This window comes from Coccinella septempunctata, chromosome 4 (genome assembly GCF_907165205.1).
Source record: "Coccinella septempunctata chromosome 4, icCocSept1.1, whole genome shotgun sequence".
In the NCBI taxonomy this organism is placed as follows: Eukaryota; Metazoa; Arthropoda; class Insecta; order Coleoptera; family Coccinellidae; genus Coccinella; species Coccinella septempunctata.
Window position 1 is genome coordinate 15,297,645 of NC_058192.1, and position 14,511 is coordinate 15,312,155.

Here is a 14,511-nt window from a genome sequence, read left to right on the forward strand (position 1 = left end):
CTATGTTTCAGTTTGTTATCTTTCCATGCTAAATTTTTCGCTTTTTTCATTATCTTCCTCGTTTTTTCACCTCCTCTATTGAAATCTGGTAGAATTCTTCACTTTATGTTGGTTCTCGTGCGTGTCTGTGCCGTGTCCGTAAATCTTCTTGAAGGTACGTAAATTATTGTTTCCACAAATTTATCAGTGAATTGATTTATCATTTGAATAATTTATTTAATTTTTTCGAGATGAACTTTTGTGGTTACTGAAATGATGTCAATGATTCAAGTTCGATGTGTAATATACGATGCTCAGCAATTTTCATGCCTCATTTCCCAAAAATATTATCAATCCTAAAAATTAGATTTCATTCTCATTAAATTAGAACTCAAAAGAATACATAAAAGGATATGAGTTATACACAATCAGAAATCTTCCCTGTAGTTCTTTCAGAAAAAACATCTTTCATTAGTGGCAGCCATTTTTAATGATTATTATTGCAGTATAAAATTGCAGCTGTGACCCTGTACAACACTCACAATGACATTATTTTTTTCAATAGTATTGTAGTTTTTCTCAAAACATGTTTTTGATTATGAATTATCAGCTTAATGAATATCAGAATCAGTACACTCTATCTCTCTTGACATAGCTAATTTGACTCATTCTGAATAATAAAACTATTTTTATTTTTTTCATTACAAACTACTTAAACTCCATTGTCATGCCATGAAGCCTAATTTTCAGATAATGATTTTAGATACGTCAAGTAACTGACACGTTGTTCTACATTGACTTGGATATTATATTCAATAATTCATTCCAGGTAAATAATAATAAAAATTTCAGAGGGGGCATATTTCTGATATTAATGATATTGAAAAATAAATCAACCTTCCAAGAGAAAATAAATCGGGAATTTTTCAACATTTGAAAATTTTATAGATTCACTACATGCAGTCATTTTTTTAAACCACTTTAGAAGAAATAATAATTTTTCATTTGAGTCCGACTCAATGATGAAAAATTTATTGAAAATTACGGCCTATATACCTGAATAAGATATTTATCGCGCGTCTAATATTCAGAATTGACAGAGAGCAGTAATCAAAAAAGTTCATCAAGAAAAAATTCAGGGGACGCTTATTCCAAGTGAAAATTGTATGGACCTTCTAAAATTATAATAAAATTCATATTATTTGGCTTGACCTGAATTTTCCTATGGAAAACGTGAAATTGATTTTATATTTCTTTATAGTTATAAATAATCATTAATTCAAAATTGAATAAGAAGTATTAAAATTATTCTATATTCCTTTCGTTTTGTTCTTTTGTTAATGAAATCAATTTGCACTGGAAATTGGTACAATATTTTCAAAACTATTTTGTTTGAATCTATCAAAATTTAAGTATCTAATTGATGCGGCCGTCCTTGGTGAAAATCTATAATTGAACTAAAAACATTATATGATTTTTACAAATATGAGTTTTCTAACCACGATATGTGTTTCACTATTCTACTTCAGGTGGGTGAAAGTAAACTGAAATAGATATTTCGGTTCAAAATTTTGAAGTACCGATTACTTTTCGAGGAAAATAGGAATACCACAGAGTACATTAATTTCTAGGGATTTTGGTACCTACGTCAAAAATAAGGGTACTTCTTCATGTACACTTTTTACTGAAACTGAATGATATGGGGATACAACCTCAAGAGCAATAGCAAAGAATATTATCTAAATACAGGCTGTTTCCTAATTGAATGTCAATATTCATGGGGGTGATTTTAGGGCCCATTTCAAGAAAAAAACTTCATATGGACATATGTCCTAAACGACTTTCCTTTTGAGATACAGCGTGGTAAAGTTCTCAAAAATATATAAGACGAGAAGAACTGAATTTAAAGACTGATGAAGTGTTACACGAAACAATGACAATCGCCTTGACACAGAAATATAAAATTTTTGACCACACTTCACAACGATAAGTAACAATTCTTTCTTACTTACATACATAATATATTTCAATCCAGAGAAACGATTTTTATTTTTATAAGCGAAAACCGTGCATCGGATTGAGAAAAATCAAGTGATCAACTGTGGCAAGAAATGATTGGGAATTTCAAAAATAATTTTTATTTCAGGAAAAATCTGTGGCGTACCATCAAAGTTTGCCAAAATAGGTAGATCAAATTACGTACGAACGCAACTGGTGGATACATTAAAAAATGCCTCTTGATTCATAGTACATATATGACAAGTTTCATTAAAATATCTGAAGTGGTATTGTAGATATTAATAATAAATGATTTATTTTTGAAAACATTACCACCCTGTATCTCAAAAGGTGAGACGTTTAGGAGTTTTTCTCTTAAAATGGGCCCAAAAATCACCCCTATAAATATTGACATTCTATTAGGAAACACTCTGCATAAAGTATTACTTGTTTTATTAATGCTAGCACAGTGTCAGATCTATTATCTACTAGATGTTTTATGAATATGTTAAAATAACCTCTATGGTATAACCTTCGAGTTTTAAAATAATTCTAACAAAAGCACTTTTTTTGATTAGAAAAGAGTAATGAAACAATTTTCAACAAAATTCATTCAAATATGTAATTGAGAATTGATAAAAATATGAATTAATAACCCCCACTCACCCTCCAAAACTGAAATCTCAACAGTTCAGTCTGATATTTCAAGAAATAAGATTTTCAATTCACTGCTTCAGAGGTCGTATCTGCCTTGTTATTCCGTTTTGAAAAAAGTTGTACATAAAGAAATAAGTATCCTTATTTTTGGACGTTTTGACAGCCCTAGAAATCAATGCACATAATTTTCTACTATATTGTATATTTTGATTAAATAAATCTTTTCACTCTGACCTACATTCCACATAATATTCTCTAGACGATATCAAATTCTCCACGATTTCTATTTTTGAATGTCCATTTCAATTTAGCCATTTTTTTTCATCGAAATGAAACTTTGATATTCCGTAAGTAATGCCTTATTAAATCTTACTTTCGTGATCGATTTGATGCCGATTTATTATAAAAGTTATCAAGCCCACAAATATCCGTCCAAAATCATAGAGAAATTTTACCTTTTGAACATCTATTGGGTAAACATTTTTCGATTGAATTTATCGAATTTTATTTATGTTTAATTGAACAGTTATACCCTATTCAAAATAGTTTGATGCGTTGTGAAATGGTGTGATTGTCTAACTCAATAATTTGTTCATAACACGACTCTACAAAAAAATTTTCGTTCTTTGTCCTAACGTTTATACTAGGATATTCCGGTTAATTATGCACAAAAACGAAAAGAAAATACTTTTTTTTGGTATAAAGTTTGCTTTTGTAATAGTTATAGTATCAATACTCATTTTTCATTTCTTTTTATAATTTTTAATAATTCAAAAACCGCGCGATGAGAGTGGGTTGTTTACCCCTACAAAGTGTCACTAGTGGGCACTCGAGTCATAAACAACGATAAGGTGTTGTTTACAAGCCCAGACAAACTTCAAATGTCGTCAAGAAAGTGTAAATACGATGCTGATGCATTTTGTTTTATATGTGGTCAATTTATTATAATTCGTGACGTAAAATACGAATTAAAGACATTTCACGTTCTCTCTGAAGCCTATAAAGCATATTTTGACTTTCCTGTTTGGAATCAAGACAAGTCATGGGCTCTACATGTTGCTTGTAGTTATTGTAAATGATATCGTTGAATCAGTCTCCTAAACACAGAAGCAAACTTTTTCATGCCATATATTTTTTTTTCGTCTAATTTGGATCTAAACTATCGAAATTTTATGCTTTGCAGTCAAAGTCAAATTTGGTCTTGACCCGTGTAATCAAAAAGTACTGAGGTATATCTTTGGAGGCATTGTTGAACAAAAAAAGTCAAATTGAACACTTTTCACGTATATTTTATTGATTATTGGAGAAGTAATTCTGAATTATACAGGGTGTTTCCAAATTAGACGTGAAACCTTGAGGGAGGTGACGGAGGTGTTAGTATCACTTATTTGGTGTGGTCAACAGTTTCCGAGATATTTGTGTTTTTCGAAAAATTTCTCACCTTACTTCATTTCTCGTCAATTTTTTCTACGTTGACCAAGCTTGATTATAATTTTGGATTATTTTCATCAGAAAAAGATATGATACGTATGAAAAAAGCAAAACTATCTTGTATTAGATGTTGAAAAAGAATAAGTAGGTATGATTTAAAAGTTGGTCTATAAAAAAATTTGCTGAAACGAAACTAGTGACTGCATTCTAACGAAAACTTTTTTAGGGAATGAAGAAGGAATTTGGCAAGTTTTTAAAATAATTTTTTCCTATAAGAATTGTTGAATACGAAAGTTGCAGGCAAATTGATATTAGAAATTTTTCAACATCTAATACAGGATAGTTTTGCTTTTTTCATACGTATCATATCTTTTTCTGATGAAAATAATCCAAACATATAATCAAACTTAGGCAACGTACAAAAAATGGACGAAAAATTGAGTAAGGTGAGAAATTTTTTGAAAAATATCTCGGTAACTGTTGATTTTTGGTTATCAATAAATATGGCTCAAACGACAGCAAATGGCTCAAACGACAGCAAATGGCTCAAACGACAGCAAATGGGTGATACTAACACCTACTCCAAGATTCCAAGTTTCACAACACGTCTAATTTGGAAATACCCTGTATAATTGTAAGATTTATATTTAGTCCATTCCAGGATTGAATTGTTTGGGGAAAATACAGAAAAAAGTCCATATCATTTTCTGAGTTAATTGATGAATCCGGACATCTTATATCTCTGCAATTACGGATCGTTCTGAAATACTCAATCATTCCTCTAGAAAATGTATTCAATGAACCTAAATAATTCTTCATAATTATTCCGCAAAAGCGGATAATATTGAAAAAAAAAAATATTTTTTCGAATATTGCTTTAGTATAGTATTATGGTGGTTCCTTGCGAATTTTTTAGTTCAAAAATATTTCTGAGAGTCTGAAAGAAATTTTGCGGAAGACAATCACAGCGTAAATCCTAGTCAATCTCAACAGGTTCTATATCAATCCATTCATAGGGTGTGTGTCTCTATAACTTTGAATAAATTCAGTAAATCAAAAAAACTTTTGTAGATATGCTCGTATGAATTGTACTCGTTCACATTGATTTGCATTCAAAATAAGGCTTTTTCTTATGTAAGAAAATGTTATGCAAAGTGTCCCCAATTTGAAATATGACGTCATTGATAATATTTTCAAGTAGCAATTCTAATTTTGATTTTTAATTCAGTAAGCATTTTCTCCGATTTTCCAACAAATGTTGTTTCGCACCAAATTAAAAACTAATAAAAATATTACTGCTAATCTCATTCATCACAGATATTTAGACATCCTAACAACTTTTTTATAAAGACATTTTCCGATAACCCCTGTACAGGGTGGGCAAAATTCGTGGTCTACTAAGGGGATTTTGAGAACTATAAGAGCTAGAAGAAAATAGATGACACATTTTCGAGCTCTTTCTCAGAGAATCAAAAAATGGTGAAAACCGTAGCCTCCTAAGAATCTTCGTTTTTGAGTTATCAGCAAAAAATGAGATTTTGACGATTTCGAAAAGTTCTCATAAGTTCTTTGTCTTTGAATTTACAGATTTGAAACTTGAACCTTCTACAGGCATATTTTTTTAAATCCACTGGGGAGTGATTTTTTCATTTCGAATCATTAGGCAAACTTTTTTTTTAATGCAAACTTTTATTGAATTTGTTTTTTTTGAATTGAAAAATAATGTTGTCAGTAGATTCTACGTATAGAACTGCTTAAGAAGGTTCAAGTTTCAGATCTGTAACTTCAAAGACAAAAGGGTTATGATAACCTTTCGAAATCGTCAAACTCTAAATTTTTGCAAATAACTCAAAAACGGAGAATCGTAGGAGGATATGGTTTCCATCATTCTTTGTTTCTCTGAAAAAGAGCTCACAAATGTGTCATCCGTTTTCCTTTTTTTCTAGCAAAAAAGTTAGTGTTTTTCTTCAACCCCTTAGCGGCCTTAGCCGCAACCCCATCCAATTTCCGTTGAGTTGAAACATATAACATGTGGACTCGTTGGAAAGCTCACAAAAATGGAATATCACCATAATCTTTGATTTTTTATCAGCGGAAATAGATTTCTTGAAATAATAATAACTCTGAAACATGTTAATTGTGTACCGATTGCACTCATTTTTTGGAACTGAAATGGAATGTTTTTCTCCAACCCCATTTTTCAAATAGAGTTCAAGTAGAAACATGTGATTAAGTATGATGTGGTGACTCGTTAGAAGATTGGTTGGTTGATTGAGAAACTATTAATTTCATTTTTTTTCCCAAGATACTTTTGTGTTCTTGTGATAACAAGACATAACTTGAAAGAAAACTAAGGTAATTTTGAGTTTCCATTCTAGGTGAGTTTTCCAAGAGTAGACCAGATACTATCGAATGACACCAACATTAATTCATTGAAAATTTACGTTTCCAAAAAAACCTTACCTAACATTGCCGAATTTCGAACAATTTTTATCAAGCACAGGGCCAGTTTGTGATTAAGGATAACGATTTTAGCTCGTATTAATCCTAGATTGTATTATCACCTCTAATTGAAATTATTCTAAGTAGTTAATCGAAATATAAATTAAAACAATTTTTTTCCTACATAATTTTCATTACTCAGAATAAACCATCTCTATAGGGGTGATAATACAATAATCAAGGATTATTATGGGCGAAAATGGCTATCCTTAATCACAAATGGGCCCTGTGCTTGATGAAAATTGTTCGAAATTCGGCAATGTTAGGTAAGGTTTTTTTGGAAACGTACATTTTCAATGAATTATTGTTGGTGTCATTCGATAGTATCTCGTCTACTCTATCGTGGTGTACGTTTGATTCACTAGTTTTGGTACACCCTGTATCTTTCGTAGTGCAATCCCGAACATGTGAACCATCATTTATAATTATAATCCGACTTAATGTTTCCCATTACATCGTCGATATCGAGAATTCAGTTCTTGGGCTCATACGCTTTGTCGATCCACAACATAACATGTCTGTCAACAAATAAATCCTGGGAATTCACATTTCCTCCAGTGCACAAATAATAACCCCACGGTTGCAGATGGTAATGAAATATTTTCGTTGTTTTTGCCGTTTTGGCAATTTGAACTTCTTACTGATATCAGCACAGGTTCAGAATTAATCCGCGAATAAACTATTTTTCATGAATCCCTGAAGTCATGAGTGTGAAAAATTTTTTTTGTCTTCTTCCGCCAATGCTAGTTTGAATTCGTAAATTATTATTTTTCTTTATTTCCACACGCTGTACCTGATAATTTGACAATATGAACAAACAATATCAAAAAATCGTTTCAAAAAGATATAGAATTCTAATCTAAGTATATCTTCTTCCTCGATTACATTGAGAACTGAGAAGAAATAGCAAAGTAGGCTCAATAGGATATCGGAAGTACTCAAGTCACTTCGGTATCTCCACCTGCATGCCACGTCAAATTCGGGAGCATATCATAAATTTTTATAAATTTACACATTGTCTATCTATGCTAAGCCTCTGCTAACGAACCGAGTTCTGTCAGAGAGCTCGACTTGGCCACCTTCTACGTCATCACGCTTCCAATCGGTTTTGAACTGAATTGCACCTCCTTTGCACTTTCCTATCTGTTTGGGTTTCACTTCTAAATGTCAAATTTATATCGATAGCATCAAAACAAGTTAACAAAAATTACTAGAATCTAATTACATATTCGAATGTTTACTAAGTTTCAGATGAACCATTTTTTTAACTGAATTTTGAGTCGAATGTTTCACGTGGTGGTGGTTTTCGAAAATAATATTCAATCCTCCTTTGGAGTTTTGAACTTCGGCAATTGACAATAACAAATATGATTCAGAAGAAAATATCGAATAATAAAAATGTGAGGAATTCTTTTTCTTACATTTTATAAGGAATTCCTGGCATTTCTTCTGTTGGTTAACCGTTGACAGTGTCAGTTTCGGATCTGGTATTTTAATGATGGCGAATAAGCTGTTGGTTCTCGAATTTTCTATCGAACTTTTTTGAATTTGAGTTTTACACCAATATTGTTTATTCGTAGTTCCGTAAGTTGTATTATGTCTTTTCACTGAATTGTATGCATACTGGCTTTGTAATTTTATAATGACTCCTGAGCCTCGAAGGCTCTAATGAAAGTGAAAAAATATTCATTTAATCATTGACTACTTTCCCAACATATAATTTGACCGATTATCATTGTTTAGTCACAAGTCATCTTATATTTAGACAGATACTTATACTTCATTCAATTTTATTTTAGCAGTCGGTTGGCCATGGAAATTTGACACATTTCACTCTGTATAGTACGAAAATGTGGGGTTATGAAGCTTGTCAAAACATTTTTGGGTTTTAAATCAACGCTATGTTGCCCGTTCTACGTAAAAGTTTCTGTTATTACGTATATTATCACAATGTCGAATCTCTTCGGAAAATATGTGACGAACATAATTGAAGTTTATACAAAATGTTTGAAGGCATACCAAATCCAGTTATTTGCATGGAAAATACAAGAAATCAGTATAATATCATAATATGCACTAGCTTGAGGAGAGTTAGTGTTCGTTATCTTTTTTGACTTATATAATTTGTAGATTTCAAAAATATTAACCCGAAGATGAAATGTATATGATCCTGTGGTTAGGAGTGGGTATCTCCCGAAGGAATTAACAGATAATTACAAGAATGTTAAATTCTTCAACAAAAATCATCTTGCATCAATATAAGTAAAAGGAATTAAAGGAAGTTTCAATCAAGATGAACTTCACCTTTGAACAAAAATTGCACATGAATAAACAAGTAACAGGGCAACTTTCGCGTATTTGTGGCTATTCATCTTAATACATTGATGTAATAATAATAATTAGGTATTTATTAGTACCTTAAGACATTGTATAGGACAAGTCAAATGAAAAATAGGAAAATCCATTTTAGGGAACTTATTCTCCGATGACATTTATCGAAAATCCTGTAATAAACTTTTCGCATTAATTCACTCAAACATAAAATTCTCAAATGCCACCACTTTTTTGGGTCTCTCAATAGAAGGAAATTCTTTGTCATCCTCTTCATATGAAATCTTTCTGATTGTGGAAATATTCAGCTGAAATATAAGTCTTTGAGATTCAGATGAAGCATTATATAAATTCTCTTACATTGAATATGTTCGCTACCGTCTGAGGTATTGTGGATTTTAGAATATCAGGGTATAACTATGTATTTGAATGAGCAGACCTGAATTCTAAATAACAATTCCTGAAACCCTGTCTCTTTTTTCAATCATTTTCAAATTTTCGTAATAAAAATTGATATTAGTTGTGGCAACGGCGTTATGACATTAACGACATTTTATGAGTGCCAACCTAACTTCGTTCTAGTTACAAAAACTTGAGAAAATTATTTCATGGCCAACCGACTGCTAAAATAAATTTGAATGAAGTATAGATAGATAGATAGATAGATAGATAGATATATAGATAACAATCTTTGTTTTGAAACATGTAACGCATAACTACTCTCATGCTACATACAACTAAATAGTGTCAACAAAAACTACAACTAAAATACTTCCCAACTGAACATCAAGATACTCTAGTAGAAAGTAGGATTCTAATTTAATAAGCATTTCTTTCACTTTCTTTTTGAATGATTTTAAAATTATGAATTCTCTTGAATTCATTAGGCTACCTATTGTATACACTTCTATACACAAGTATAAGAATGTTTTTCTGTTAGTGACAACTGTCAACTTATGCTTAGGGTAATTGAAATCTAGAGTTCTCGTCTCATATTTATGGTCTGACATATGTATTGCGAAACTGGCCTTGTTACTGAATGAAGAAAAAATTAATTTACTTGTCAGAACGCCCTTTGACGACAACACTCCTGACGCTTCTTCTCTGATTTATTTTCCGACCAATGTAAATGATAATGTGACATTACCCAACTTCTTCCGACTTGGAAAATCGGTATTAATAATAAAATGATTCCTCTGCCGTCGTACTATTCAGGGTATTCACTTCAATTTCAAGTGAAGTTTCCTTTCTCTTTATTGGCGTAGAATATAACACTGAAATCTTCTTACTATTTTACTACTATCTTGACAATAATCAACGTATAATCAAAGGTTATGAGCAAAAGAGCTAGGTGCAATCGATAATTAAAAGTAGTCGATTCAACGAATTAATTGCGATTTCTTTTCGAGCAGACCAGAAATTTCACCTTGTGTTCGTCTAATTAAGTAACTGGAAGCATCATGGAACAAATTCCCCCAACAGAACATGCTGAATTGACAAAAGAGATAACAAGTCACATCGAGGGTGCAGTAAATGAAAAAAAAATTGATGAGGCATCAGCTACAACAATATTACCATTAATGTCTGCCGAAAGATCCATACTTCAAAGGGATTCGGTCAATAACGAAAACTATAAAATTTTAACAATTCAAGAGAGAATGGACATACTTCTTAGGAACGCTGAGAAAGGAAATGAAAAAACAAATTCCAAAAGTAATAGTGGTCGCAAGTGTGGTGCTGATAATTCGGCGGAAAAATTGAAACGAAAGATTGATTCGGAATCGAATTCGTCAGTTGAAGATACCAAGGTTCAATCAGCTGGTGTCAGTCCCAACCAAAAACGAGATAATTCTGAAGACTGCAACCCAGTGCTTGCGAAGAAAGGGAAGGTCTCAGAACCTATTGATTTGAGCGCTGTTGCCGCTAAAAATGACACTGCATTGAAATGTATAACTCAATGCGAAAAAAACGAACCAACTGCAGAAGACAAATGCGGAATATCAAATACAATAAACAACCTGGTTAAAGATAATCCCGAAAAGCAAACCACTGAAAGCAAAATCTGTTTGCCTAAAATAAGTAGAGAAAATTTAATAAAGGACACAAAGAGACGTATACAACGAGTCTATGAATTAAACAAGAAATTGTTCAAACAACTAGAAGAGAATGATGAAAAGTGTGAAAAAGGTATGGGATATTTTGAATCTGGGTTATACATGGCAACTAAATGTCAAAAGAAGCATGATCTAAAGGAAGGAAAATCTCCATGTACCTGCTGCCAGGAAGGTACCTCCAAAGCTTCGAATGGGAGCAATAAAGAAGTAGAAACATCTTCCAGTAACAAAGCTGAGGCCGCTTCCTCAGCTGAACAAACTGCAGATGAAGTTAATACAACAGGCAAATTGCCAATTGCAGAATTTTGGAAAAATTTATTGGAGGAAGGAAAACGAAGGCGTGAAAATGCTGGCTTGTTAGATAAATTAGTAACGCAAGCAGCGAGGCCTCCACCCACCTTCAATACAAAGGAAGAAATTTCTGCATTCCTGGAGAGTTTATTGCGAAGCAATCGCACACGTTCAAATAACAAACCTGCGCCAGAAGACCGAGCTCCTGATGCAAACATTTCAGTTACATCCGAAAAAGAAGCTTACAGGAAATTCGTTGAATCTGAATTCAAAAGACTGAAGGGATTAGATGACAGTAATAATGGAACAAAACCACTGGATGGAAATAATTCCTCGGAGTGTATATCTGAAATGGATACACAATCAAGTACTACAACTTCGAGTGGTGAGAAGAGCTTTTCAATAAAACAAGATATAACTGCAACAAAATCGAAGGATTCGGAAAATAAAACTATGACTATTACAACCGGGTGTATTACAAGAGAAGGAATTACAGTTACTCGTAAAAATGTAAGGGCAATTCCATTCCAAATATATTCGTACGATGAAAATGGTTTGATCTGCATCGAAGATGCAAAATTCGAAGGCCTTCATTTTCAATCTACATCATCAGAAGATGTAAAAATTGAAAATATGACAGTCGTGGAAGATTGTTCTTCAAATACCGTGGAACGTTCAGCTATGAATCTTTTGGCCAAAGATGCTGCAAAATCGATTCCTGAACTTGTCGATGAAGCGAAATCGGAACATGAAAAAAGAAATGAAGACGTCGAATATGGAAAGATAACTGTCGTAGAGGATTCTTCAGTGAACGCTGACGGAAATTCAGATGAGCAGCCTTCGACGAACGATAATTCAAATTCAAATTCTCAGAGTATTGCTGAAACAACATCAAATGGTCTTTATTTCGATTCTTCATCAGAAGATGAAAAAAAAGATGTTGTTACTGAAGAAACTACATCAAAACAGATTAATAAGAATCAAGATGTGGAGAATGGGAAGTTAACTGTCGTAGATGATGCTGAAGGAAATTCAGATAAGCAACCTTTGACAAAATCAATTCTTGGGAATACTGCTGAAGCGACATCAGAAGATCTATATTTCGATTCATCAGAAGAGGAAAAAGATGTGATCAATGAAATGACAGTCGCAGAAGATACTTCTTCAGTTAATGCTGAAGGAAATTCAGATAAGCAACTTTTGACAAAATCGATTCCTGAGAGTACTCCTGAAGTGACATCAGAAGATCTATATTCCGATTCATCAGAACTGGAAACAAAAGATGTAGTGATCAATGAAATGACAGTCACAGAAGATACTTCTTCAGTTAATGCTGAAGATAAGCAACCTTTGACAAAATCAATTCCTAAGAGTACTCCTGAAGCGACATCAGAAGATCTACATTTCGATTCATCAGAAGTGGAAACAAAAGATGTGGTAATCAATGAAATGACAATCACAGAAGATACTTCTTCAGTTAATGCTGAAGGAAATTCAGATAAGCAACCTTTAACAAAATCAATTCCTGAGGGTACTCCTGAAGCGACATCAGAAGATCTATATTTCGATTCATCAGAAGTGGAAACAAAAGATGTGGTGATCAATGAAATGACAGTCACAGAAGATACTTCTTCAGTTAATGCTGAAGGAAATTCAGATAAGCAACCTTTAACAAGATCAATTTCTGAGAATACTCCTGAAGCGACATCAGAAGATCTATATTTCGATTCATCAGAAGTGGAAACAAAAGATGTGGTGATCAATGAAATGACAGTCACAGAAGATACTTCTTCAGTTAATGCTGAAGGAAATTCAGATAAGCAACCTTTAACAAGATCAATTCCTGAGAATACTCCTGAAGCGACATCAGAAGATCTATATTTCGATTCATCAGAAGTGGAAACAAAAGATGTGGTAATCAATGAAATGACAGTCACAGAAGATACTTCAGTTGACACTGTTGAATTCTCGGACAAAAAGTCTTCTTTGAAATCGATTTCGGAGCTTATTTCTGATGCAAAAGAAAAGGATCTCTATTTCGATTCTTCATCAGAAGATCTAACTTTGACATATGAGAATGAATGGGGGGATTATGGGAAAATTGCAACTGTGAGAGTTGAAGGAAATTCTTCAGTAGATACACATTCTCTAAGCAAAGACGATCCAAAAACGCTTCCTGTGCTCATTGCTGAAGCAAAATCAAATAACCTATACTTTGATTCTTCATCCGAAGAAGAAGAAGCAACCACAAAACAAGTTGAACAGGGCCCAATTCCAGAGGAGCCAACCTCTTCGAATTCTCAAGAAATATCAGACTCTCAAGAGCAAGTTCTAATTAAGGGTGGAGACACGAAACAAGTTAAACAGGGCCCAATTCCAGAGGAGCCGACTTCTTCGAATTCTCGTAGAATATCATGCTATCATGGAGTTGAACAGGACCGAATTCCAGAGGAGCAAATTTCTTCGAATACTTATGAAGTATCATACTATCAAGAGCAAATTGTAATTGAGGGTGGAGACACAAAACAAGTTGAACAGAACCCAATTCCAGAGGAGCAAACTTCTTCGAATTCTCAAGAAATATCATACTTTCAAGAGCAAGTTCTAATTGAGGGTGGAGACGAGGAGGAGGGGCAGTCAACCTGTGACTCAGAAGGACGTTTAGTAATAGACATTCAAAACTCAGATGATGCCCAGCAGCCTCACCAGGAGGAATCATGCGTTATGGAAGAAAATTCAGAACAACCTGTAGAGGCAAGTTCAACAGAAAACTCAACCCCTTCAGAAATTCACATAGCAGAAGAATCTCAAATTTTTGAGGAAACTATTCCGTGTTTCGAATACGATCCAAAGATCTCTACATTCTCCACTTCACAACTCAAATTGATCAGGGACCTTTTGAACGACGTTGATCTATTCTCTCGAGCTGCAATGGCCGTACTAAAAGCAGAATCAATGCCTGTAGTTCCAAATATCAGGTTCAGAATACCGTCCCCACCAGCAGTCGAACCAACACTCCCAGAAAACGTGAGGGCTATGCACGAACAGCGGGGTGATATTAAAAAAGAAGTAGCTACATCTTCAACAGAACGGACGTCATCAACTGTTCCCCCCTCAATCAGTGAAGAGCCAGATGAAGCAACACCTTCAACGAGTACTGCAGGTATTCATAAAAATATTTTTTCGAAAATGATTCATATTCAATATT

The 14,511-nt window shown here is 33.2% G+C and overlaps 1 protein-coding gene across 1 annotated transcript in view; it reads left to right on the top strand.

Annotated features, from left to right (window-relative positions):
• The window catches only part of LOC123311125, a 22,608-nt gene continuing 8,097 nt past the window's right edge, over nucleotides 1–14,511 (top strand). The window contains exons 1-3 of the mRNA XM_044894910.1: nucleotides 1–154; nucleotides 10,311–12,492; nucleotides 12,643–14,466. Of these exons, the coding sequence (XP_044750845.1) occupies nucleotides 10,359–12,492; nucleotides 12,643–14,466 (3,958 nt within the window). The 5' untranslated portion in view covers nucleotides 1–154; nucleotides 10,311–10,358. The remainder of the gene's footprint in view (nucleotides 155–10,310; nucleotides 12,493–12,642; nucleotides 14,467–14,511) is intronic.